The following is a 25,837-nucleotide window of genomic DNA, read 5'->3' as shown; positions in this document are numbered from 1 at the left end:
TAAGACCTTTTTTGTACAATTCTTCTGTGTATTCTTGCCACCCCTTCTTAATCTCTTCTGCTTCTGTTAGCTCCTTACTATTTCTGTCCTTTACTGTGCCCATCTTTGCATGAAATGTTCCTTTGGTATCTCCAGTTGTCTTGAAGAGATCTCTAGTCTTTCCCATTCTATTGTTTTCCTCTGTTTCTTTGCATTGTTCACTTAAGAAGCCTTTCTTATCTCTTCTTGCTATTCTTTGGAATTCTGCATTCAGTTGGGTATATCTTTCCTTTTCTCCTTTGCCTTTCACTTCTCTTCTTTTCTCAGCCATTTGTAAGGCCTCCTCAGACAACCATTTTGCCTTCTTCATTTCTTTTTCTTTGGGATGGTTTTGGTCACTGCCTCCTTTACAGTGTTACCAACCTCCATCCATAGTTCTTCAGGCACCATATCAGATCTAATCCCTTGAATCTATTCATCACTTCCACTGTATAATCATAAGGAATTTGATTTAGGTCAAACCTGAATGGCCTAGTGGTTTTCCCTGCTTTCTTCAGTGTAAGGCTGAATTTTGCAATAAGGAGCTCATGATATGAGTCAGCTCCAGGTCTTATTTTGTCCAACTGTATAAGAGCTTTTCCATCTTTGACTGCAAAGAATATAATCAATTTGATTCCAGTATTGACCGTCTGGTGATTTCCATGTGTGGAGTTGTCTCTTGTGTTGTTGGAAGATGGTGTTTAATTATGTATATGTATAGCTGATTCACGTGGTTGTACAGTAGAAACCAATATGTCATACAGCAGCTTTATCCCAATTTAAAATATAAACTGATTGAAAATAAATAAATGCCCAGGCAAGGACACTGTTCTCCCCCAGGTCCCACCTCATGGGGAGGGCAGGGCTCTGAAGGCACTTGCAGACCCTCTCTTGCTGGCCAGCCTGCCTCCCTCAGCCAGTGAGCCCGCCCCCACCTGCCAGCCGAGGCGGCTGGGTGGCATTCCTCACTAGATGCCAGGAAGGGCCCTGGAGAGTGGGGGGACCGTGACCAGGCTCTGGGGCTGTTTGCACTAGCCAGACCGGAGAGGCTGAGGGACTGGGGTGCTGAATCACAGGGCGGGCGCTCTGAGTCAGCACCTCAGCCTTCAGAGGCCTCAGCCCCGGCTGCTGAGGCCAGCCTCACAGTGGACGTCACCTCCACTTGCGGGAGATGAAGGACTCAGGGAGGCAGCTTGTTCTCCTGGGGGCACTTGGGGGTCACTGTTTGCCAAGATGCCGCAGGTCAGGCTAGGCTGTAGCAGGGGGTCCCACAAGTAACCGTTTTGTTGGGAGAACCACGCACCTGCTTCTTTCCATGTCTGGGTAACCTTCTGTCTGCAGGCAAGTCCCGCAGGGCTGTGTCACAACATGCAGGGCTGGGCAAGCTGGGCCTCGCTGCCAGATCCACAGGGGATGCGATGGGGTGGCCTGGGAACCCACTGGGAGGACCACGGCTCTGTAGGACGGGTTCTGCCACATCTGGTCACAGTGAAGAACTTTGGGGAGGATCTGGGCCGCTGGCTGGAGAGCCCTGTCTGTGCAGGAGGCCCGGGTCCAGGGCCTGCCCACCCCGGAGGGGAGGCTCTGTCCAGACTCGTGTGAGCAGCACCTCCCGTGGCTTCACGTCTCCTCCCCGTTCTCCCCGCATTCTCCATGACCTTGTGACCTGTTCACATTGCTCGGGGATGGGAGGCCCTGGCTGAGGCTGTGGGAGGCATGCTGGTGGCTGAGGCTACCTCAGGCCCCAGGGCTGACATGCCTCAGTGCTGGCTCAGGAGGGTCCCCTATATGGCACTGCCCTTCCTCACCCCGCTCCTGACACTGTGGACAGGGCATCTCAAGGGGACCCCATGCTGGGGCCACCCCCGTAGGAACCCCATCATATCAATTGGCTTGAGGTTTGGGGTGGGGTGGGAGTGCCCGGGTTGTGAGCATCCTTGTTTACGCAGAGCTGAGCACCTGGGCTGCTGTCTGTCACCACGACCGCTTCTGTCTGCATCCGCCAGGCAGGCACCTTGTTGCAGGGGGCACATGGGCACTCTGGTTGTTGGGGGCTGCCTGTCCATCCCCTGTGAGCTGATACACGGGGTTTGGGGGGCTCCTAGGGGCATGGAACGACAGACTGGTTCCAAATAGGAAAAGGAGTTCGTCAAGGCTGTATATTGTCACCCTGTTTATTTAACTTATATGCAGAGTACATCATGAGAAATGCTGGACTGGAAGAAACACAAGCTGGAATCAAGATTGCCAGGAGAAATATCAATAACCTCAGATATGCAGATGACACCACCCTTATGGCAGAAATTGAAGAGGAACTCAAAAGCCTCTTGATGAAAGTGAAAGTGGATAGTGAAAAAGTTGGCTTAAAGCTCAACATTCAGAAAACGAAGATCATGGCATCTGGTCCCACCACTTCATGGGATAGATGGGGAAACAGTGGAAACAGTGTCAGACTTTATTTTTCTGGGCTCCAAAATCACTACAGATGGTGACTGCAGCCATGAAATTAAAAGACGCTTACTCCTTGGAAGAAAAGTTATGACCAACCTAGATAGCATATTCAGAAGCAGAGACATTACTTTGCCAACAAAGGTTCGTCTAGTCAAGGCTATGGTTTTTCCTGTGGTCATGTATGGATGTGAGAGTTGGACTGTGAAGAAGGCTGAGCGCCGAAGAATCGATGCTTTTGAACTGTGGTGTTGGAGAAGACTCTTGAGAGTCCCTTGGACTGCAAGGAGATCCAACCAGTCCATTCTGAAGGAGATCAGCTCTGGGATTTCTGAAGCTGAAACTCCAGTACTTTGGCCACCTCATGTGAAGAGTTGACTCATTGGAAAAGACCCTGATGCTGGGAGGGATTGGGGGTGGGAGGAGAAGGGGACAACAGAGGATGAGATGGCTGGATGGCATCACCGACTCGATGGACGTGAGTCTGAGTGAACTCTGGGAGTTGGTGATGGACAGGGAGGCCTGGCGTGCTGCGATTCATGGGGTCGCAAAGAGTCGGACACGACTGAGCGACTGATCTGATCTGATCTGATCTGGGGGGCTGGGGACAGGGTCTGGGGGAGAGCAGGTGGGACCTGCCGAGTGAGGCTGGTGCCTGGAGGAGGTGGTCAGAACTTGGTCACCGGAAAAGCAGCGGGCTGTGGGAGGCCCTGAGGTCTAAATGTGGACCCTGCCGGGCCTCAGCTTCTGCTCCTGACTAATGGCCAGCAGGAGCCCCTTGCTGGCACAGAGCCTGGAGTTGGGGGTGGCAGTGTGCAATGGTGTGCAGTGGGGTGTACTCCCCTCAGTCTGGGGGTGCAGCTCAGCTGGAAGCCCCTTTCCTTGAGGCTGGAGAGGGTCCTGCCTGTCCCTGGGGAGTCCAGGAGGGCAGGAGCCATGCCCAGAGCCGACCCGCGTGGAGAGGCCGGTGGACCCTGTCTGCCCTTGTGGAGGGTGGGTTCCTCTTGCTGGGTGCTGGCCTTGGGGACGCGGCTGACTGTCACCTGCTCACTGTGGCCCTCCGTGAAGCCCCAGCAGTGACCCATGTGTCTGCCAGGCCCTGGGCTCCAGGTGCTGGGGAGGGCCGCATGGTCAAGCCGCACCCGGGCAGGGGTGGGAGGGGCGTGTCTGTCCTCCCTTAGTCCCACCTGCAGAGACTGAGATAAGTGCTGTCTCCTCCTGCCCCGGGGAGGCTGGGGGCCCGGCAGGGGTTCTCTGTCCCTCCCTGTGGAATGTGGTTCCCACCCCAGGCTTGGAATCCAGCCTCTCCATTGTGGAGGGCTAGCTGGGGTGGGAGCCCTGACCCTTTCGGACCACAGCGAATACCTGAAGCTCCAGACACAGGCCTGGGGGGCAGCTGTTTTTCGGGACAGCAGTGCGGCCCTGGTCTGGGGAGACCGGCTCATTCCCAGCAGTGCTTGAGGGTCTTCAGGGAAGGCTGAGCTCTGGGGGAAGGGGTCTGAGCAGCCTTGGGGGGGACAGGTGCCAAAGTTCCCCTCCCCTATGTCTCCCTGGCAGAGCATGGGCTGCGGGCGGCTCTCCTTTGAATTAGGAGGCCTGTGAACAGCCCCGAAGCCCATGCCTGACCCCAGGAGCAGCTCTCTCAGCACCCCTGGCCCCCGCCGTGTCCCCTGGCCTGGGCCGCGCTGTTTGGAAGTTTGATCACCATGCTTCCTGGAGCCCGTGCTGTGGGGAAGGGGCGGCCACCTGTGTGCACTCAGGCAAGTTGGAACCTGGTTTCCTGGACACCGAGCTCATTAAACCTGGACGCGGTGGTGGTTAAACCCTCCGCCTGCCCTGGGCGCCCAGGCTGCTGGCAGGGCTCCAAGTAGGTAGCCGTGTCCCTTGGCCTCTCCTGTCCCCTGACTCCGTCCTGCACCCCTATGAGCCTGCGGCCGTGTCTGTGGCCTCCTTTCGCCTGTGGCCTCAGCTTCTACTGTGGAGGGAAGGGGACTCCTGTGAAGGTCACTGAGGCTCCAGGGCATTGTGGGCCCATCCTCCTTGGTCCCTGAGCTGGAGGAGGCTACCCTGCACTGCCCTCGTCCCTCCTGCCGTGCAGTGTACCCCCGCCACCCTAAGGGTGGCCATGGAGGGAGCCTCTGGACGCCTGTGTGCGACCCTCAGCTGGGTGGGCTCCAGTGGAGGTAGTACCCCAGTGGGATGGGGTCTCAGGTAGGTGAGCTCTGGTGGAGGTGGTACCCCAGTGGGACGGGGTCTCGGGTGAGCTTCAGCGGAGGTGGTACCCCAGTGGGACGGGGTCTCAGGCAGGCACGAACTGGATGGAGCATGGGGTAGGCAGCAGGCAGTGGAGGAAGTACAGCTGAAGAGCCAGGTGTCTTGGCTGCAGGCGGGTCTGGGCAGCAGGGCCTTCACTCCCCTCTCCCCCAGCCGCCTGCACGCCCTCTGAGGGGCCCTGAGGTGCCATCCGCACTGCCTGTGCTGGCCCCGGGCTCCTGTCCCCTGAGGTAGGGGGCACTGGGGGGCCCTCAGCCCATCCCCTCGCCCTCTTCTTCAGAAAGTCGGGTCTGATCTGAGTCTTGGTTTTCTCTGGGTCGGGGCCTGGTTGGTGTGGGTGGGAGTGGTGGCAGGTGCAGCAACCGAGTGCCGTGGGCGCTGCCATGGGCGCTCCGAGGCCGTGCGGCCCCACAGATGGCAGGGGACGGCTGGTCCCACTGTGTCTGTCTCCCCTCTTCTGTCTTCCTCTTCCTCCCTCGCCCCACCCACCGGCCCCTGGCCGAAGTGAGCAGGGAAGTGTTTATGGGTTTCTCCTCCAGGCCAAATAAGGCAGGGTGAACAAGCTGGCGGGAGATGCAGCAGGCTGGGGGAGGACAGGCTCGGACGGGACCCCCGCCCTGGCTGCTGCTGTGGCCTGGCAGCGGGCCCCTGGGGACTCGGAGCCTCTGGGCCCCGCCCGGCTCTGCCCGGAAGAGCTGGCACAGAGGTGGCCCAAGGGTGCCCGTTGTCGGGTCAGGAGACCCCGGGCCTAGTCCTGCCACCGCCTGGGGACTCCAGTGACGCACACCCTCCCCAGCCTCCCGCCACGTCTGTGACCGGGAAGCCTGGGCCTGGGGACCCACGGCTCTGTGGTGTGTCCTGCAGTCTCACCCTCTTCGTCACACTGCCAACAAGCCCAGTAACACACCCCCGAGGAGGAAACTCCTGGGCAAGCAAGGTCCCTCCTGTGCAGGTAAACACTGGCTCTGCTGGCATGGCTCTTCTGGGCAATTGTGATGTTTACACGTGTGTGTGTCTGTTCTCACTTAAGTTTTACACAAGGAGTGGTGGTGGGCGTGGCTGCCAGCTGTGGCCTCCATCCTGCACGATACCTTGGGGATTGGCTAGTTCTCTCTGCTGCCCGTCTGGCGCTGTCCCCATGGCAGCAGCCCCTCAGGGTGGTTATCAGCTGTCCAACCCCACCCAGCGGCTGGGGAGACAGCGGCCTGGAGCGGCCTGTCTCCTGCAGGACTGGGTCTCCTCCAGTCATTTCTCAAGGAAGAATTTCGTGGTCTGGGGTCCAGGTTCTGGACTCCTGAGCCGCCTCACACCAGAAGTGATCCCCAAGCGGAGGCCCACAGCTCTTCTCCCCTTGACCTCGAGCAGGACCAGTGGGGAGAGTAGGAAGGGCCAGGGAGCTGCAGCTGCCCCGGACTCTGGGCCCCACGCCCATGCATCCTCCTCCCTGTTTCTCCGGGTGCCATGGTGCTGGCCGCCCTGGAAGGGGCCTGGTGTCCCTAGCCTGGTGGAGGGTATGGCAGCTCTTCCCGGGGCCTGGTTTCCCACGTCGGGCCCCTGTCCGCAGCTGACCCCACAGGTCTGCCAGTCCTGGTCCAGCCCTCCTGCCCCATCTGTCCACTGCCGGCTGTCCTCCAGAGCTGGTTCAGCAGGTCCTAATGCCTGGCCTGGAAGTGACCCTCACCCACCCGCTTCTACACCCTGGGCCACCTAGACCCACATCACTTCCCCGGCGGGAGCGTTAGCCCCTGTGCCTGGGACTCTCTTTGTCTCCCTATCTACGAAGAGGAGGTGCCAGGACAGTCATGGTGGTGGCCGCTGTGCGTCCCCCACTCCTGACCTCTGCGCTCTCCCGGAGTCTCTCCCAGTTCCTCCGTCCTTCCAGCTTGGATGCTGATGCAGGTCTGACATGACCTCTGAGCCTCCTCCTGCCATCCCTGCTGACCCTGGGGTCACCCACCTGTGCCACCCTGTGTGTGGGTCCCACCAGCCAGGTGGTATGGTGCTCAGGCCTCCCTGCAGATGGGCTGAAAGACCCCTCAGAGGGTAACGATGAGGACCCCGAGGGCACGGGCAGAGCTGCAGCCCCCACCCACCTCACAGGCAGGGAAATCAGGGCTGGGCGTGGGAGCAGAGGATGGGGCCTCACTGTCCACGTGTCTCCCATCTGGTGGGGTGGCACACGCAAGCCAGACTCGGGGTTGTGTCATGGCACCACGTGCAGGCCTGGGGTCTCTAGAGTCCAGCCCCCAGCAAGGGACCCCGTCTCCCTGCAGGCCAGGCGGTGGGGTCCAGCTCTGCACGCAGTGTCCGGGTGTCTGTACCCTCCATGCCGCCTCCCTTCCTGGCCAGGCACCAGCGAGACCAGGACTCCGTCTCTCCCCGCAGGCCTCACTTGCCTCACCTGCAGGACAGGGGCAGGGAGGCTCTGAAGGGTTAAGCATTCGGGGAGGGGTTGCAGGGCCTTTCCTGCAGGCAGAGCCCTGCAGGCACAGCCCTCCCCCACCCCATTGTTCCTGCTCAGGAAAAGGCATATCTCCCCCATGAGGTCACCAGCCACTGGCAGCTCTCTTGGGGAGGTGGGAGCTGCCTGGGCAGAGCAGCCTGTCCCCCTGTCTCAGAATGTCCCCACTGCCTCCCCAGCTGAGCATCTTCCTTCTCTGTGGGAGCTGGGGCCGACCCAAACCTCCTGAGTCTTAGTTGGCCTTCAAGACCAAAAGCTGTGCCTCCTCCTCCAGGCAGCCTGCTCAGATGCCCTGAGTCTCCTGGTCCTGCAGAGTCACAGTGAGTCCATGTCCTTGGCATTTAGACCAGTGACTCCAAGGGCAGGTATGCAGCCAGGAGTCTACACCAAAGTCCCGGTCTCCCATCCGAACCCCTTGCCCCCAGGCACCTGATTCTAGCCACCCTGGCTTCCCCCAAGAGGCCAGTTTGCCTCTAGTCTCTGTGTCCAGGCCGGCCCCCTGTCACTCTTGCTCTGCTAGCCTCTCGCCCCAGGCCCTGATAACAGGAAGGGAAGGTGGTCTGGGAATGTGACCTCAGCCTCTCTCATCCTGGCCCAGGGCTGCCCTGCTGGGGCTGGAGGCCAGTGGGCCCACAACCCCTGGGCTACGTTCCCAGCTCACGTCCCCTGGGTCAAGTCCAGGGCTTGTCCGGGCACCAACTGCCTGTGGTGCCAGTTTCCTTGTTGGGGGGCCATCTCTCAGCCTGTCTCTGTGGGGCCAGCAGCTGGGCTGCACTCCTGGACACCCCAGGGTCTCTGTTTCCTCATCTGTGTTGGCAGTGCATGCATGCATGTGAAGTCACTTCAGTTGTGTCTGATTCTTTGCGACCCTATGAACTGGCCAGGTACCTCTGTCCATGGGATTCTCCAGGCAAGAATACTGGAGTGGGTTGCCGTGCCCTCCTCCAGGGGATCTTTCTGATCAGGGTGGAAGCCGCATCTCTTACATCTCCTGCATTGGCAGGAGGGTTCTTCACCACTAGCACCACCTGGGACACTTTCTCTAGCTCTCTGCCGTATCCTCATGGAGACAGGACTCCCGTTGGGGAGACAGGACTCCCGTTGGGCCGACAGCTCTGCGTCTAATGAATGAATGACTGAGGGGTCCTTGTTCCCCCCTTCCAGGGCAGGCCCTATGTGGACTCTGGTGCCTGGCAACCATCTCAGGGTAGGGCAGTGTGCCCGGCAGCACCCACATGGGGTGACTGTGTCTGTCCTGTCTTCCCACGCCCTCCCTTCTGACCCTTCATCTCTGATTTCCTGCTTTTGGCAGAAGGAGCTTCTAGAGTCTTTTCCTTCTGCTTGGGCTGGGGAAGGGGCAGAGGCCCAGCTCCGCATGCCTTGTGGCCCCACTGGTGGCAGAGGAGGGGGCTTGGGTGGCCCCTGCCCTTCTGGTTCTGGTCTGAGATCCTTCACTGATTTCTGGGACCATTTATTCTTTTATTTTGGTAAAATACACATAAAATGAAGTTCACAATCCTAACCATTTAACTGATTTAGTTACTTGACCGCACCATGCAGCATGCAGAGTCTTAGTTCCCCAAGCAGGGATGGAACCCTTGTGCCCTGGGAGTGTGGAGTCTTGACCAGTGGACCACCAGAGAAGTCCCCTCCTTAACCATTTTCAAGTGGATGGTTCGGTGACATTAATTACATTCTCAGCATCGTGCAGCCGGCACCATCACCTCCAGAACCTTGCGTCTTCCAGGCTGCAGCCCTCATCATGAAACTCTGACTCCGCCTCTCTCCACACCATCCCTCCAGCTCAGGGTTGGTGTCAGAGCCAGGAGCTCCCCAGGGCTGCACTGAGCTAGCCTCCCTATCACGGGCCTGTACACACTGTCAAAGGGGCTCAAGTGCTTGTCCAGCGCTGTTGTCCCTGGTGGATCAGAACAGGAACACCTCAGTACAGAGACCAGCAGGATGCACCCTTAGGAGGAAATTTACCTGGTCAGATGGGTGGACATCACCTGGCTGGTGCTGTGGGTGCAGGGGGCAGAGCCCAGAGGGTAAAAGTGCGGCCCTGGAGAACAGAACAGAACGTTAGAAGCCTTTGCCATAAATGCTCTTCCCTGGTCTTCTCGGGCCAAATCAGATTGATTTTTTGTTTGTTTTTTATGCAACTGTGTAAGTGTGAGCAGTTTTAGGCTTTGACTGAGCCGGTCGCTATGGCTAGTATACCTCGTGGAAGGAGGCAGCTTCATGTCAGGGTGCTCCGTGGAGCAGGAGAGCATGGTGGTGTCCAGAAAGGAAGACTGCTGATCAGAGTTCAGGGTCGCAGCTCTTCCCATATGGTTCTCCAGGTTACCTTGATGCTGGGGTGGTTGGAGGGCTTGGGGACTGAACACCCAATCTGGCCCTGCTGACTGCTCTGGGGAGATGGTGTGGCCAGGTTCAGGTCAGCTTGTCTTGGCCCAGGACGTCCAGAGGGCTGTTAAGCGGAGGTCCAGCTATTGCTGGGTTCACGGTCCCCACCTGGGAGCCTGAGGGGTGAGAGTGGAAGTGGGATAGCACCCCTGGGAGGCCAGTCTGAGGAGGGGGTTACCCTTGTGCCACTCTGCTCAGTCACGATGACAGGGCCAAGACGCTGGACTGTCTAGGGGTGAGATTGGGTCTGTGGTGGGTACTGGCACCCGCATCTGTCCACTCTGTCCTGGGCTGGTTGGGGGGTGGGTGGGCAGGGCCAGGTCACTGGGGCCACTTGCTGGCCGTGGATTGAGGAGTGGAATGGGCAGAGGTGGCTCCAGGCCAGGGCCCGCTTTCAGGGATACCAGTACCCTCTGGGCTGGTAGCCTGACTTTCCTGGCCCAGCTCCCTCTCAGGCCCCTGGGAAAGGCTGAGAGGGCTGGTTTCTGGGTGATGAGCCCCGAGCTGGGACACTTGGCATTTCCCCAGCCTCCCCAGTCCCAGCATCCGCTGCACTCTGTCAGGATGGCGCTGGGGAGGCTTCCGGGAGTGAGTTGTGGATGCATGCATGGCTTGAAGGGGTCATGCCGTGGTTCCCCTGGGAGACGTGATGGGGGACATGGCCACGGCCCCAGTGGGTGCACCAGGGTGTCCAGGAAGTGGAGGTTGGGCAGGAGGGAGGAGATTTAGAGAGCTAGACCCCAAAGTCAGCCATGCTGTATGTTGCCTGGGGACGTAAAGTCTTACAAAGGAGAGAAAACAAGTGGGGAGGTTGTCATGACCTCTGTGTTGGCCCTGGGGGTGGGGGGCAGCTCTGCAGAGCGAGTCCTGCTACATGTGCAGCATGAGGGCCCCCTGCTCAGTGTAAACAGAGCCTGTCGTAGGTCAGACACAGGGCTCCCGGGGCAGGTGACTCGTCCTGTACCGAGTGTGGTCTCTCACATGTGGAGGGAGGTGGGCAGCCTCCTGGGGTGACAAGCACCGCACCTGTGGCGAGGAGGCTCGGGGCAGCGGCTGGGGTGTGGGGCTGGCTGTCCTCCCTTGGCGAGCAGCCCTGATGACTGTCCCGTCTCCTCCGCAGCCTGCCTGTTCCGGGTCAACGCGCTCTCCCTGGTCTACCTGCTGTTCCTGCTGCTGCTGCCCTGGTTCCCGGGCCCCTCCCGGCACAGCATCCGAGGTAAGGGTGGGTGGGGCTCGGTGGGGGTGGGGGTGTGGATTCAGGGGTCTCAGAGCTCTTTCTCCAGATGCCCGGGGCAGGGTAGAGTTGGGCCATGGCTGAGCCAGGCACGGGTTATGTTCTCTGTGGTTGAAGAGCCACTAGTGAAGGATGAGTGGTCCTAGGTTCGTTTTTCATGGTGGACCCTTGGCTGTTTCAGATCTCTGTTGTGACCTCATATTGCAGGTCCTATGCCGTGTTCCTCCGGCCATGGGCTGGGCCACCTTCCTGCCAGGTCCCTCCCCTGACTCCTACCCGGTCCCAGCACTGACCTTGCAGCCCATCTGCCCTGAGCAGCTCTGGCCAACCCTTAAGTCCAGCCACCTCACCAGTGCCCCTGCCCCACTGTGGACTCAGGCTCCATCCATGTGTGCTCGGTGCTCTGTGGGGCAGTGCTTTCCTCTGACCACCTTGTTGTCAGGGTAACTGGGTGCCCGGCGGTCCCCACCTAGTTCTGAGCTCCTGGAGGGTGGCCTCTGAGTACACCAGGCGGACAAGATGTGTGGGAAAGCCTGTCAGGGTGCCTTTGCCCCCAGGGCAGTCTGTACAGTGAGGCCCAGAGAACCGGCTTATCTGAGAGGGGCTGAGAGTGGAGAGGATCCCAGAGTAGGAGGGCGCCCTGCCCCCTGTCCTGTGGAGCACAGACAGGTCCCTGTGAAGGGGAACGCAGACCTGCAGGCTGACAGCACGAGGCGCGTGGTTGAGGAGCCCCTTCAGGCCGGAGTCCCACCAGCCACTCTCGGGGTGCTTCCGGGTCAGTTTTTGTCCTGGCTTTTCAGTAAGGACAGGTGCTGTGGATGGCTCTGTGCCCCATGGGCAGGGAGGCCCTTAGGTTTCCCAGGGTGAAGAGAGATGCCCAGGCTTAAAAGAGGGTTCCCAGGGAGCACATTGTCAGTGGTGTGACCCCCATCCCATTCCGGACAGAGGTCATGGAAGAATAGCCTGGCAGGGATCACCAAGACCACCGCAGGGAGCCAGGCCCACACCTGCTGCCCCTGGGAGGTGCTGGCGGCAGGCTGGCCGCCCAGGGCCTCAGGTGTGTCCTGTGGCTGCAGAGACCACCTCATACCCAGCAGCCACCTGCAGGTCCCTGCTCACAGTCTGGGGGTCAGAGTCCAGCATGGGCTTCTTGGAGTGAAAACCCAGGTGTCACCAGGCTGGTCCCTCCTGGGGGATCTGGGGAGAATCTGGTTCCTGTTTCCAGCTCCTCAGCTCGGCGATCCTTCCCCATCATCCAGGTTGGCAATGGCTAGTTGAACATCACCCCCCATCACTCTGATTGGGCCCTCCTGCCCTGTCTCCATGGTTGGGACCCTGGAGTGAGACTGGGCCTGCCCTGGGTGGGGGTGGTCAGGAGCAGCCCTTGTTTAAGGGTAGCTGCTTGGCACTCCTGGTTCCCCTTTGTTGCATCAGGGAATGTTCACAGGGTCCCAGGATTGGGGCATGGGTCCTCCTGGAGGGGTGTCAACCTGCTTCCCACAGGGTCACAGGTCCCCCTCCCCGGCCTGTGGTGTCTGGTCAGACTCTCTGCTCCCATGGGCACTGGTATGGGGGGGTCCTGACCTTGGAGTGCAGGGAGAATTCAGGGAGGGGTCCCACACAGGTGTAGGGCTGGGAGCCACGGGGATCTCCAGGCCACAACCCTGTACAGCTGGCTGTCCCAGCCCTTCCCCAATCCGCAGCTTGGGCCAACCTGGGGAGACTGCGGGCAGTCCAGGCCCTCCCCTCCTCTCCGTGGACCCCGTTCCCAGGGTCTCAGCTCTCAGCTGTTTGTTCCATTGTATTTCATGCCCTGCAGTGATGGGGAACACTTTCTTCTAATTGGCGCTGGAAGAAGCACAGGCTCTCAGCCAGGGCAGGAGTCCAGGGTGGGGAAGGGTCAGGGCACTGGGAAGACTCGCCTGCCTGACCTCCCTCTGTCCATCTGTCTGGCCTCAGAGGCCCTCAGGGTCAGAGAGCCTGCTGGGTTTTTCCGGGTGGGAGAGAGGAAAATGTGAGGCCCATCCATGCCTGAGTGCCTGGCCACAGGGTCACAGTCGTGTTGCAGCTGGGCCTTGGCGCCAGCTCTGGGTGGAAGGTCTGAGGCTGCCCGGGTCCCCTGTGGGTGCTGATTCCTGGCTCTATTCTCACGTGGGTGTCAGCTTTACCCCAGCTCCCTGTGCTGGCCAGAGACGTGTCCATTTCAGTGCATCCTCAGGAACCTTCCAGCATTTCCTCGGTCATTTTGCTGGCACTGTGGACCACATGCCCCAGCAGAGCACAGCTGCAGCAGAAGCTTCAGGGAAACCTGAGGGTCAGCTCCTGTGACCTGATTAACAGGGACTTGAGGGGCCAGGCCCTGCAACTGCTGTCCGGAGAGGGTGACTTCCCTGGAGCCCTGGGCTCTGCTCTGACTTGGGGGCCGTGGACGGGAGGGTCTGGAGGGCAGACCTCGTTCACGTCACAGAACGGCGCCCCAGGAGAACCCAGTGCTCTTTGGAAGAGGGGATGAGAGGCTCTGTTGTCCTCCCGAGACCTGTGCCCTCCTGCCTTTGGGCGGACAATGTGCCAGGCGTGGCACAGCAGATTCCCAGGGCCTCGAGCTCAGGCTCTGACCTTCTCTGGCCCTGTCCCTCCATGCCCCCCACCTCTGGACCATCCTCCCTGTGATAGGGCCTCGGATGAGTAGGGGACTCCCCTTCCCTTAGCACCCTTCACCCAGTTCATGTTGGGAGGGTGAGGTCGACCAGCAGCTCACCATGGTGCCAGAGCTGGGCCCAGGTGGGCACCACACTCACAGGGGTCCTAGGCTGCCCCAGAACAGGGTCATGGGAGTGGGGCTGTCCTGGAGTGTTTGAGTACTGAGCGGTCAGATCAGGGAGGTTTGGGGCTTGAGCCTCAGTGCCCACTCTGGTCAAATGCTCTCTGCACCCCGACAAGCTCCCTCTCCTCCACGCCTGAAGCCCCAGCCTCCCAGCCCCATTTCCTGCTTCTCCAGAGATTCTGGCCTGAGCGGCATCCTGGATCCTTCAGAAGGAAACACTTCTGTCTGACCCCTCCCCTGCACGACAGAGGTGGGGGTCGCCTGCCCACCAAGGCAGGGTGCCATCCTTCCACCATGCTCCTTGTGCCCTGCAGGCCTCACAAGACCAAACGAGTGACCCCAGATCTAGGGGAGAGGCAGGCAGGGCTTCCAGCAACTGCAGTGGGTGGCCCAGGACCCACACACACCGCCCCACCCTCTCAGGATCCCCACACCAGCCTGACTGCCCTCCACCCTCTGAAGTTAGAGCTGCCTCCCGGCCTCACCCAACACTGCTGTCAGCCATCCTGCTACCCTCTTATCCTCCATCCATCATTCCATTTATCCACGCATCCTCCCACCCACCCATTCACTTATATATCCATCCTCCACCTGTTGATCCATCCTTCCATCCATTCACCCACTGCTCTATCCATCCATCCATCCATCCCCATCCATTAACCTCTCTGTCCTCCTATCTATCCATCCCATCTTTCCCACCATCCTTCTTCCCATTCATCCATCTCTCCATCCTTCCATCAATTCCTCATTTACCCATCCATCCATCTTCTCATACATCCAATCCATTCATATGTCCATAATCACAGCTGCCCATCCATTTATCCAACTTCCCATCCTCTGTCTTCTCATCGACCTTCTGCCATCCATCCCTTCTCTAATCTATTCATTCATCCATCTATCATCTCCCATCCATTCCCATGGTACATCCTCTCATCCATCCAGTGTATCCTCTTCTCCATCCAGCCATCATCCATCCCTCCGTCTGTCCCTCCATCTGTCCCCCATCCATCATGTGAATTCCTGGGGTACAGTCACCTCTGGAAATCTGAGGCTTTGTTCTGTGGGCAGGTTTGATAAGTCGTGTGGTTGAGTGTCAGACAGGGTCTTCCCTGCATGGTGCATGCTTTCAGCCCACATTGGGGGTGAGGCAGTACCATGCTGCCAGGGTCAAGTAGCAACACAGATGTTTGCTGGATACGTGACCAGACCTGAAGGTGGCCTCCGGCCTGAGGGGACCTTTCCTCCTGGTGCTGGCTCTGCCCCCCATGTCCCATGCCCCAAGTAGGGGGCGAGACTCAAGCACTGGCAGCCTGGGTGTGCTGTGCTCCACTGATTCCTTGTTGTATGACTGTGGGCAAGTGACTTCACCTCTCTGTGCCCATTTCTTTGTAAAGTGAGGTCACAATAGCTCAGGACCATGGGGCGGCTGTGAGTGATCAGTGGGATGGTGTAGGAGGGGTGTGCTGCCTGAGTTCTCTGCTGACAGACCCTGGGTCCATGCTAGGCTGGTGGACACAGCCTGGCTCAGGGCTGACAGCCAGGGCTAACTGGCCTTCACTGGTCTCCGCCTCCCTGTACTCCCACAGGCTCAGCTGCATGCTGGCCTTACCCCTGCCCACTCTGCCTGCAGGTCACACTGGTCGCCTCCTCCGAGCCCTGCTGGGCTTCAGCCTCCTCTTCTTGGCAGCCCACATCACCTTCCAGATATGCCTGCATACTGTGCCCCGCCTGGACCAGCTTCTGGAGCCAAACTGTGAGTCACCAGGGGGCCTGGGGGGATGCTTGAGGGCAGCAGGCCTGGGGGAGAGCCAATGGTCTCCCTGAGCTACCAGAGGGCCTGGGCAGGGTTGGGGAGCCTCACACTCTTCAGCAAGGTCAGCCAGCCTCAGGGGCCACCCTGCCTCACCCAGGCTTTGTCTACCTCTGAGTTTCTATCCACTATTTATATCCAGTGCAAATGGGCCCAGGTTAACTGCCCCAGTAACAGGTGGCCATGGGGCTGGGCTGAACATCAGCAACACCAAACTGAGCCTGGCATCTGGCTCACTGGACAGCCCTGGACTTCTCAGGCCCCACCTGCTCACATCTTCCTCCTGAGCCTTTGGAGGCTTAGAGACTAGGCTGGGGGGACAGGGGTGCCAGCAGACCAGGTGAGCTGCCTGCCCACCATCCTGCACCCTTTCAACCTGTGGACAGAATCTCCAGCTGGCACCCAGCCCTCCCACCTCCACTGACTCCAGCACCCCAGTGTGCAGATGACGGAGCCCTGGGGTCCCATCCCCACTGCTCGGAGGAGGGGTTTCCCACCTCCATGTCCCGCCTGGATTGTGGAGGGCAGGATGTCCCACCTGGCTTCCCATTTTCATTCTGTGAAGATCATGTGTCTCCTGCAGCTTAGACACTGGAAGTCATGTGCCTTGAGGGCTCTCTGGTCCTGGTGGCTCTGAGACCAGGTTTCCCATGTGTGCCCCCTCTGGCTCCCAAGGAGCAGTCAGCCTTGGCCAACAGACCTGAGAGCCCTGCCACGGCCACACAGCGCCCAGCTGGGCTGTGAGCCCCATTCCACCAGGCAGAACTAATACGCCTCTGACCTACCAGACTTTCCCTGGCTGGGCCTGTTTCCCCACCAGCATAAGCAGCATTCTTGAGCATCCCTGGAAACCTGGGGGCCTGTGGCTTAAGGGCTTCTGAGGGCCTCTTGGCAACGAGAGGGTTTCTTGGCGCCCATCTGCCTGACCTGGTTCCCCCGCCTCTCTCTGCAGGCAGCACCGGGGACGCCATCACCTGGGACGCCATCTCCCGGCTCACTGGGGTCACGAGGTGAGAGTCCTCAGTCTCCCTCAGGGTTTCCTGGGCCTGAGGTGGGGGCCTCCAGCTCCTGGGGTGCCCCCAGTGGCCCCAGCCCCACTAAGCCCACCATGGGCTCTCCCTGCCCTCTACAGGCTGGACCTGAAGGACATTTCCAATGCCATCCGCCTGGTGGCCCCTGACCTGGGCATCCTAGTAGTCTCCTCCCTGTGCCTTGGGGTCTGCAGGCGCCTCACGAGGACAGCCCGGCGCAGCCAGCACGTCCAGGAGCCGGTGAGGGCTATGGGGCACCCCAGGTCCCAGCCGTTTGAGGACTGTTGTATGTCCTCTTTCTTTCTTTTCTTTTCTTAAACAAACGTGGACATTTTAGTTGTAAAAGCCTGTATGTGCCCACCGTGGAGAGACGTGACAGCAGCGGAGAGGTCAAGTGTGTGTCCCGCGGGGCACTGGCATCGCAGCGCACGGTCCCAGAACGTGCGGGGGCTACAGGCAGCATCTGCCCCAAGAGCTGCTCCTGAGGAGGGTCTTCAGGGATGCAGGCCACAGGGAATCAGTGGTGCTGGGAGGCCGTGTGTGGGGCCGTCAAGGAGCACCTGGGGACTGACGGATGGACAGACAGATGGATGTTTGAGGATCACCACCCACAGCAAGGGCATCGATGGGCTTGTGGACAAGGCAGAGGCTGTGTCGGCAGGAGGCCTAGAGCAGGGCCCTGCATCAGAGTCCCACCCTGGGTCTTTCCTCTGGGTCCTCTGGTTAAAGGCTCAGCTCTCCTGTCCCTGCATGAGGGCTGTAGTCTTGAGCCCCGTTTGGGTCCTACACTCGGCCTCGGCCTCTGTCAGTAGGACCTGGTTTCCAGGGTTGGGTCAGGTCTGTGATATCCAGGGAGGGTCCCTGCCCAGGAGGCGGTGGGGGACACAGGCTCACACCCTTAGCCCCAGTGTCCTCTGGTCAGGCTGCTGATGCTAGTGGAAATGAGGGCCTCAGTCCCCAGAGAGGGGGCCCTTCCTGTCACGGACTGGGGTGGGGCTCAGCCTGCAACTGACTGCCCATCCCCTGAGTCCTGGGGGGCAAGGCTGGCACCCCCATTTCACAGAGGACATGGGGCCTGGAGATCAAGCAGCTCTTCCAGGTACTTGTAGGGGTCGAGTGGGGGCTGGGGCAGCCCCTTGACTGGCTGGCTCCCTCCATCCCTATGGCGTGTGGCACTGGCAGGCACAGGGCAGCCTCTGGTTTCCTCGTTAGCAGAGCCAGGGCTTCTAGGAACAGCTCTGACGGGAAGGAGCTAGCTGGTTCCCCATGCCAGCCCCCCACTCCACCCTGCCCATCGCCCCTCAGACCTCAGAGCAAGGCATCACAGGCACCCAGCATTTAAGGTCTGAGCCAGAAGCAGGCACAGCACCCCTTGCGGACGACCCCACCTGGCAGGGCCATAGTACATGCGTCTGCATACATGCACCCATCCCAACTTGGCACACGTGTATCCATGCCTGCCCTGCATTTCAGATGGGCTGCAGTGAGGGGTGCGACCTGGGGGACTGGCCAAGGCAGGCTGGACGCTGCTAGCGGCCCCCAGCACCTGTCCTTTCGCCCAGCAGCTGCTTCTGTTCTTCCCACACCCAGAAGCGCTCATTTTCCACGGCAGCTTTCCCAGAGCTGGGGCCAGGCTGTGGGTGGAGTGAGCTCAGGCCTGGCTGCTGTGCCTTCTAGGGCTGACCCCCCACTCCCATTCCCGGACATAACGAGGGGTATGTCCCTGGGTACCACTCTGACCCCAAGGCTGGGCCTCCTGCCCTGCCCTGTCCCCTCCACACTAACAGATATGGCCCAGCAGCACTCCCTGGGGCCTGCCCAGCTCCCCACCTACATTTGACAGGCAGAAGACAGATTCAGAGAGGTTAGGGGGCTTGCCGAGGCTGCCCAGTTGGGAGATGTGGTGCTGGGGTGTGACCAGGGCTCCTGGCTCCCCCATGCTCTCAGCCTGGACACCGAGGGCTGCCTTGGCCAGGACAGGTGAGGCACAGGCCAGCGCCCACATCTCAGGTGGAGACCCAGGGCCTGGGCTTCTGACACAGAGGCTGTTCTTTCTGCCTCCCTCCAGCTCCCCAATTCCACGAAACAGTCTGTTCTGGGAAACCTTGAGGCAGGGCCAAGGAGACAGACCCTGGTGGGTCTCCGTGCCTGCGGACAGGTGAGGCCAGTAGGGCTGGCCAGGGACACCCAGGAGGCCCACCTCACTCTCCAGACGCCCCATGGGCAGCAGAATGAGAGCAGGCTGTCCCCTGACGCAGTCTCCCCTGACAGTGTGACCTGAGTCCCCCCACCCCCAAGCCTCCATTGCCGTTCTTATAAGGAAGGTGCTGTGGGCCAGGAGTAGGGTGTGGAGCTGCTCTGTGACCATAGAATAAGGAGCACCTGTGGTCCTGGCATGCGTCCACTGGGGACACCCACTGGGGCGCTCTCAGGCCAGGGGCCTGGGGCACAGATGCATGAGCCTGTGGGCTGCCCTGTCCTCAGGGCCCCTGGAGCAGGTGGGAGATAAAGAAGACACACCTGAGGGGCACCTGGGTCATCTGAGTGCCAGGCCTTGGCAGGAAGGTGTCACTGCTGCAGTGGGCCACCTCCAGGAAGGCCTCCAGGGCTGCGAGGCCATGGGAAGGTGGTGGGCAGACCAGGCATGGAGGGCAGCACTGGTGCACACAGGCTAGTGGCCCTGTGACCTCAGAGGGCCAGCAGTGGGTGTGAAGGGGGGCCAGGGAGATGGCCATAGGGGTGGGCTCCTCCCTCCTCCCTCTCCCTCCCTCCTCCTCCCTTTCCCTCCTCCCTCTCCCTCCCTGCCCCCACCTCCCTCTCCCTCCCTGCCCCCTCCTCCCCACTTCCTTCTTTCCCCTTCCCGCTCTCTACTCCCTCCTCCCTCCTCCCCCTCCCCCATCATGTGCCTGACCTCTGCTCTTCCCATGACCTTGGCAGGACGATGACAGTGAGGAACTGGACACCGGCTCACTGGGGGAGCTGCGGGAAGCCCCTGAACTGTCCCCCACGCGGAGATCTCGGCTGGCCGCCCGGTTCCGGATCACAGCTCACTGGCTGCTCGTGGCAGCTGGGCGGACTCTGGCCATCATGCTGCTCGCACTGGCAGGTACTCACTGGGCAGGGGGCTGGGACCCCACCTCTGACCATCACGCTGGGAGGGGTCTCAGCAGCCAAGCTCCCCACTGACCAGTGAGACGGTGGTCACACCACCCCAGCCAGGAGTGACCCTGTGTGCCCCTGCCTGGCCCGCAGGCATTGCCCACCCCTCAGCCTTCTCCAGTGTCTACTTCCTGCTCTTCCTGGCCATTGGCACTTGGTGGGCCTGTCACTTCCCCATCAGCCTGTTGGGCTTCAACACACTCTGTGTCATGGTGAGCTGCGTTGGCACCGGCCATCTCATCTGCCTCTATTGCTACCAGACACCTCTCGCCCAGGCCACTCTCCCACCTGCTGGCATCTGGGCCAGGTGAGGGCTCGCCCCAGGCACCGCTCTGCCCTCGCCCCAGCCCTGCCCACCCGGCACCCATGACCCCCTTGCCGCAGTCACCAACACGCCTTCTCTGGGCAGGGTGTTTGGTCTCAAGGACTTTTTGGCCCCCACCAACTGCTCCAGCCCCAACGTGCTGGTCATCAATGCTAACCACGACTGGCCCGTGTACGTGAGCCCCGGCATCCTGCTGCTGCTCTGCTACACGGTGACCTCGCTCTTGAAGCTCCATGCCCACCAGCCTGTGGACCAGGTGAGCACCCAGGCCAGCGCCCTGCGTCCCCTACCCCCTTGGGCCAGGGCAAGGGGGCTGATCGTCACCTCTGGTCTCCACAGAGGAAGGAGGCGGCCGGGGACGATGACACACGGGAGGTGGAGTTGACCGAGGTGGACCAGTGGCCCCAGGGTCAGGCCAGAGTTGTGGCCATCAAGGAGGAAGGGGCTGCCCAGGTGAGCAGTCGGGACTGAGAGGTGGGGCTGGCACCCCTCTGCCCACGGGCTTGGCTCATGGGCTTGGCTTGTCTACAGCACACAATGCCTACTCCCACAACACCAGACCCTGAGGACAACTGCATCATACACGACCTCACTGGCCACAGCGCCGTCCAGCAGCGAACCTGTAAGTATATGTAGCCGTGCAGTGCTGCCCCCTGGCGGCCTTGCCGTATCGGCCTCTCTAGCTTCACCCTTCTTTGGGGCTGCCCACGGACCTTCATGGCTTGGGTGGTAAAGAATCCGCCTGCAATGCGGGAGACCTGGGTTCGATCCCTGGGATGGGAAGATCCCCTGGAGGAGGGAAAGGCTACCCATTCCAGTATTCTGGCCTGGAGAATTCCATGGACTGTATAGTCCATGGGGTCAAAAAGAGTCGGACACGACTGAGCGACTTTCACTCACTTACTCACGGACCCAAGACCCTGCAGGGATCTCCCTTGCCTGTCCGCTTGCCTCTCAGTCCCAGAGTTATTCACTGCTTTGTCTTGGGCTGGCTCTGTGTCTCCAGGGCAGGTCTGGGCTTTTTTCCTCGGTGCTTTTTCTTTCTTTTCTTTTGCCCTAAGCCTCGATTTCCATCTTACAAAGGGGATGAAGTTGCTGGCCTCTGGGGATGTGGGCACTCACAGAGCTGGAAGGACTGAGGCCATCTCGTCCACCCTGTCCCTCTAGAGTCTTGGAAACCAAAGCTGGGAGGGGGGGTGAGAATGGGCCAGGGTCCCACGACACATTGGGAACAGGGTCAGACAGGAACCTGGACCCTTTTCTGCCCCCAGAGCCCCTATGAGACTGTGCTAAGCATGGCTCCCCCCGCCCCCGCCCCAGACTGCAGCTCCAGCACTGTCTGCACTTGGGGGCTGAGTCAGGTATGGGTAGGGGCTTTGCCCTATTGATTTTGGAGCCTCCCCAGCAGGCATCCTGCTTCACCTGTGACCCCTACCCTCACCCTAGCATGCCCCCGGCTGGCTGAGCCAAAGGAGACGTCTCCGCTGCACGGCCTGGGCCACCTCATCATGGACCAGAGCTACGTGTGTGCCCTCATCGCCATGATGGTAAGGGCACTGGCCCGGACCAGCCGAGGGCTGGGCCTTCCCACGGGCTCTCACGGCATTCCAGGAGAGGATGGTGGCCTGGTGCCTTGTCGCCAGAGGTGGGTGGGACTGTGGCCTGCCTGCTGGGCCACAAGCCGTCCAGGCCAGCCAGCAGCTGCGTGGTTGTGTGTGCACGTTTGTGCGGTGGGTGTGTGGGTGGGCCAGCAGGGCGGGTTTGCTTTCCTGTTGGCCTGGGGAGCGTGCGTGCAGCCCTGCCCCGCCCGGCCCGCAGGTGTGGAGCATCACCTACCACAGCTGGCTGACCTTCGTGCTGCTGCTCTGGGCCTGCCTCATCTGGACGGTACGCAGCCGCCACCAGCTGGCCATGCTCTGCTCGCCCTTCATCCTGCTCTATGGGCTGGCACTCTGCTGCCTGCGTTACGTGTGGGCCATGGACCTGCGGCCCGAGCTGCCCACCGCCCTGGGCCCCGTCAGCCTGCGCCAGCTGGGGCTGGAGCACACCCGCTACCCCTGCCTGGACCTGGGTGCCATGGTGAGTCCGCCCGGCCCTCCCCCGGCTCCCAGTGTGGTGGGCGTGCTACAGCCCAGGGCCTGTGTCTGGGTGTCACCTGGACCCCTGGCCAAGCCCAGCATAGTTGCTCAATCGGTGTTTGTCGAGTGAATGTGTGACAACCTCACGTTGCTGGGGGCACCATCCTATCTGCCTGAGACAGGCTCTGTGAGCACTGCATGTGGTCCCAGGTCCCAGTGAGTTTCTGTGCCCTCATGGTGCCCCTTGTGAGACAGGTCACTGCACCTGGGCATCCATGCCACCGGTGGCCATGTGGGGGGTGTGGGTTACACCTCACCATGTGAGTCCACGGGCATGCAAGCATGCAAACACATGTGAGCCCGTGTTCACCTGTGGGTCTGTGTGCACACAAGATCATGTGTGAGTAGGAGCCACTGTGTGGGAGTGTGTGCGCGTTTGTTTGTGAACTCGTGCCTGTGAGGAGGATGGCAGGTTGGGGGACACCTTCCTGCTCTAGTCTCGCCTCCGGCTCCCCTGCCTGGGCCCCTCAGTGATGCCGCCCCCGTCTCCCCAGCTGCTGTGCACCCTGACCTTCTGGCTCCTGCTGCGCCAGTTTGTGAAGGAGAAGCTGCTGAGGAGGGCACGGGCCCCTGTGGCGCTGACGGAGGTCACCGTGGCCGCCACGGGTGAGTAGGCGGGAGGGCTGGGTGACTGGGGGGCAGCTCCTTCCCACCTGCCTGGTCCTGATGCCGTGCCCCACCCGCTGCAGAGCCCACGCGGACGCAGATGCTGCTGCGGAGCCTGGGGGAGCTGGTCAGGGGCATCTACGCCAAGTACTGGATCTACGTGTGCGCAGGCATGTTCATCGTGGTCAGCTTTGCTGGCCGCCTGGTGGTCTACAAGATCGTCTACATGTTGCTCTTCCTGCTCTGTCTCATCCTCTTCCAGGTGTGGGGGCACGGGGCACAGAGAGGTGGAGGTGGGGGCACAGAGGGGCACGGAGTCAGGCGGTTGGGCCTCACAGCCGGCTTCACTGCGCCCGTTGGCCGGCAGGTCTACTACAGCCTGTGGCGGAAGCTGCTCAAGGCATTCTGGTGGCTGGTGGTGGCCTACACCATGCTGGTGTTGGTGGCCGTCTACACCTTCCAGTTCCAGGACTTCCCGGCCTACTGGCGCAACCTGACGGGCCTCACCGATGAGCAGTGAGTCTGGGATGGGGCTGGGGGCGGCGGGATGCCACCATAGGGGCCATGCAACCATGCTGACCCCTACCCCGCCCCCCCACCCAGGCTGGGGGACTTGGGCCTGGAGCAGTTCAGCGTGTCCGAGCTCTTCTCCAGCATCCTGGTCCCCGGCTTCTTCCTGCTTGCCTGCATTCTGCAGCTGCACTACTTCCACCGGCCCTTCATGCAGCTCACCGACCCCGAGCACCGGCCCCTACCTGGTGCCTGCACCCCACACTGGGTTCCCGGGTAGGCCTGGCCCCTGGGGCTGGGGTCTGCAGAGGCTGGTGGTGTTGGGCAGGAGACCTGGAATGGGGGTAGGGCCTCAGCCATAGCCTTCAGGTGCCCCAATGGGGTCACAGGGGTCAGGAGATCAGCAGGCCCCATGCTCCCACCTGGTGGCTGCAGCACCCACAGCCGGGGTCCCAGAGCTGGGGAGGGGGAGGCAGGAGAGGAAGGGGCTGCAGGGCCGCCTGAGGAGCACAGGTGGGAAGGACACTCTGGGGCCCTGTCCTAGGCAGGACGCGGTGAGCCGGACCCCCCTGCTGCAGCAGGAGGAAGAGGAGGAGGTACCCAGGGACGAGGGGCTGGGCACGGCCAGCCCCCACCAGGTCACACAGGTCCCAGAGGGTAAGTTCAAGGTGCCCAGACTTGAGCCCCGGAGCCCCATCTGCATGGGACAGGATGGCCCAGGCCCCTCCTCCTCACTGTCCCCCCAATGCCCCCCCAGCCAGCAAGTGGGGCCTGGTGGCTGAGCGGCTGCTGGACCTGGCCACCGGCTTCTCGGACGTCATCACCCGCGTGCAGGTGCTGGTGCGGCGCCTGCTGGAGCTGCACGTCTTCAAGCTGGTGGCCCTGTACACCGTGTGGGTGGCCCTGAAGGAGGTGAGTGTGGACATTCTCGCATACCCGCCTGGGCCCCCTGGGTGCTGTTAGGGGGGCAAGGGGCCTGTGGGGAGGGCACTGATCCGGCCGCCGCCACCCGTAGGTGTCGGTGCTGAACTTCCTGCTGGTCGTGCTCTGGGCCTTCGCCCTGCCCTACCCACGCTTCCGGCCCATGGCCTCATGCCTGGCCACTGTGTGGACCTGCATCATCATCGTGTGCAAGATGCTGTACCAGCTCAAGGTGGTCAACCCCCACGAGTATGCCAGCAACTGCACGGAGGTACGTGTCACAGTGGAAGGGCGGGCACAGAGGGCCTGGGTGGGGGTCCATCCCTGGGGTCAGCATGCAGTGCCCGCCGCTCCTCTCCCAGCCCTTCCCCAACAGTACGAACCTGCAGAAGACGGAGATCCGCCAGTCCTTGCTGTATCGCGGGCCTGTTGACCCTGCCAACTGGTTTGGGGTGCGGAAGGGCTTCCCCAACCTGGGCTACATCCAGGTGAGTGCAGCAGGCAGGTGGGCCGGGTAGGGGGCGCTGTGGGGCAGGTGGGGCCTGACTGCCCTTGCCCCTCAGAACCACCTGCAGATCCTGCTGCTGCTGGTGTTTGAGGCCATGGTGTACCGGAGCCAGGACTACCACCGCCGCCGGCACCAGCTGGCCCCGCTGCCTGCCCAGGCTGTCTGCGCCGAGGGCACCCGCCAGCGGCTGGACCGCGACCTGCCCAGCTGCCTCAAGTACTACGTGAACTTCTTCTTCTACAAATTTGGGCTGGAGGTGAGGCGGGGGTCAACTCTTGCCCCTTCCATGGGGTTGGGCTCAGCCGCAGGGGTCCTTGCCACCCTCTGTGGGGCCTTTGCTGAGCAAAGGCTAGAGTGGATGGGGGGGTGCAGACCAAGGGGGCCAGGTGCCCCAGCTGGAGGTGGGCTTGGGCTTGGGCTCAACTCTGTCGTGGGACCCCCACCTTGATTCCCCCAGCATGGAGACGTGTTTAGCCTCTCTTCTCATCCAGGAGAGTGGTCTGGGCCGCTGCCCCCATCCTGGGCACAACACCCTCTGCCCCCCAAGGCCACCCAGAGGCAGAGTCAGGAGGACCCCCCACCCCCACCGCCGGCTCACTGTCCTCACTCTGGCCACCCCTTTCCTCTCTGCCACCCCCAGGTCTGCTTCCTGGCGGCCGTGAACGTGATCGGGCAGCGCATGAACTTCATGGTCATCCTGCACGGCTGCTGGCTGGTGGCCATCCTTACCCGCCGACGCCGGGAGGCCATCGCCCGCCTCTGGCCCAATTACTGCCTGTTCCTGGCGCTCTTCCTGCTGTACCAGTACCTGCTGTGCCTGGGTGTTCCCCCCGCCCTGTGCATTGGTGAGTGGGCCGCTGGCTGGGCACACGCTGGGTGCCTTGGCCACTGGTGTGGCGTCAGGCCCCTCCCACCTGCACCCGCTCCCCCTCCGTGGGCTCTGTGGGCCGCAGCCGTGCCAGCTCTAGCGGGCAGTGCTGGCCCCTCATTCACTGGTCTCCCTGAATCCGTTGTTTACTTTTTGCCAAGAATTTTATTTTGAAAAGTTTCAAATGATCAGAGAGGTTGAGAGTTTGAAAAATAGTCTGGGCGTGCGCTCCTCTTGGCTAGTGGGGGCTGTCTGGAGTCCACGTCCAGTATGCCCAGGGTGGAGGCCTCTGTGTG

General features: G+C 61.1%; 1 protein-coding gene across 5 annotated transcripts in view; it reads left to right on the top strand.

Moving 5' to 3' along the window:
• PIEZO1 (piezo type mechanosensitive ion channel component 1 (Er blood group)) overlaps positions 1–25,837 on the top strand; it is a 56,213-nt gene that overhangs the window by 18,939 nt on the left and 11,437 nt on the right. For 4 of the 5 annotated variants that reach the window (XR_015145352.1, XM_086350288.1, XM_086350287.1 and 1 more), the window contains exons 2-22: positions 10,728–10,823; positions 15,296–15,418; positions 16,428–16,485; positions 16,608–16,746; positions 19,444–19,612; positions 19,759–19,972; positions 20,075–20,246; positions 20,330–20,443; positions 20,522–20,612; positions 21,437–21,537; positions 21,809–22,069; positions 22,623–22,734; positions 22,818–22,996; positions 23,102–23,250; positions 23,338–23,520; positions 23,789–23,901; positions 24,002–24,156; positions 24,260–24,436; positions 24,528–24,653; positions 24,729–24,929; positions 25,314–25,518. Coding sequence is in view for 4 of the 5 variants with exons in the window: in XM_086350288.1 (XP_086206414.1) it covers positions 10,728–10,823; positions 15,296–15,418; positions 16,428–16,485; positions 16,608–16,746; positions 19,444–19,612; positions 19,759–19,972; positions 20,075–20,246; positions 20,330–20,443; positions 20,522–20,612; positions 21,437–21,537; positions 21,809–22,069; positions 22,623–22,734; positions 22,818–22,996; positions 23,102–23,250; positions 23,338–23,520; positions 23,789–23,901; positions 24,002–24,156; positions 24,260–24,436; positions 24,528–24,653; positions 24,729–24,929; positions 25,314–25,518 (3,138 nt within the window). In the remaining variant the exon portion in view is untranslated. Of the gene's footprint in view, positions 1–8,907; positions 9,011–10,727; positions 10,824–15,295; positions 15,419–16,427; positions 16,486–16,607; positions 16,747–19,443; positions 19,613–19,758; positions 19,973–20,074; positions 20,247–20,329; positions 20,444–20,521; positions 20,613–21,436; positions 21,538–21,808; positions 22,070–22,622; positions 22,735–22,817; positions 22,997–23,101; positions 23,251–23,337; positions 23,521–23,788; positions 23,902–24,001; positions 24,157–24,259; positions 24,437–24,527; positions 24,654–24,728; positions 24,930–25,313; positions 25,519–25,837 lie in introns of those variants that run through there. The other variant, XM_086350289.1, reaches the window with a different exon arrangement.

The sequence above is a fragment of the Bos grunniens genome, chromosome 18 (genome assembly GCF_055505025.1).
Source record: "Bos grunniens cultivar Pamir isolate PY7600 chromosome 18, Bosgru_T2T1.0, whole genome shotgun sequence".
In the NCBI taxonomy this organism is placed as follows: domain Eukaryota; kingdom Metazoa; phylum Chordata; class Mammalia; order Artiodactyla; family Bovidae; genus Bos; species Bos grunniens.
This window is presented reverse-complemented; position numbering and strand designations above follow the sequence as displayed.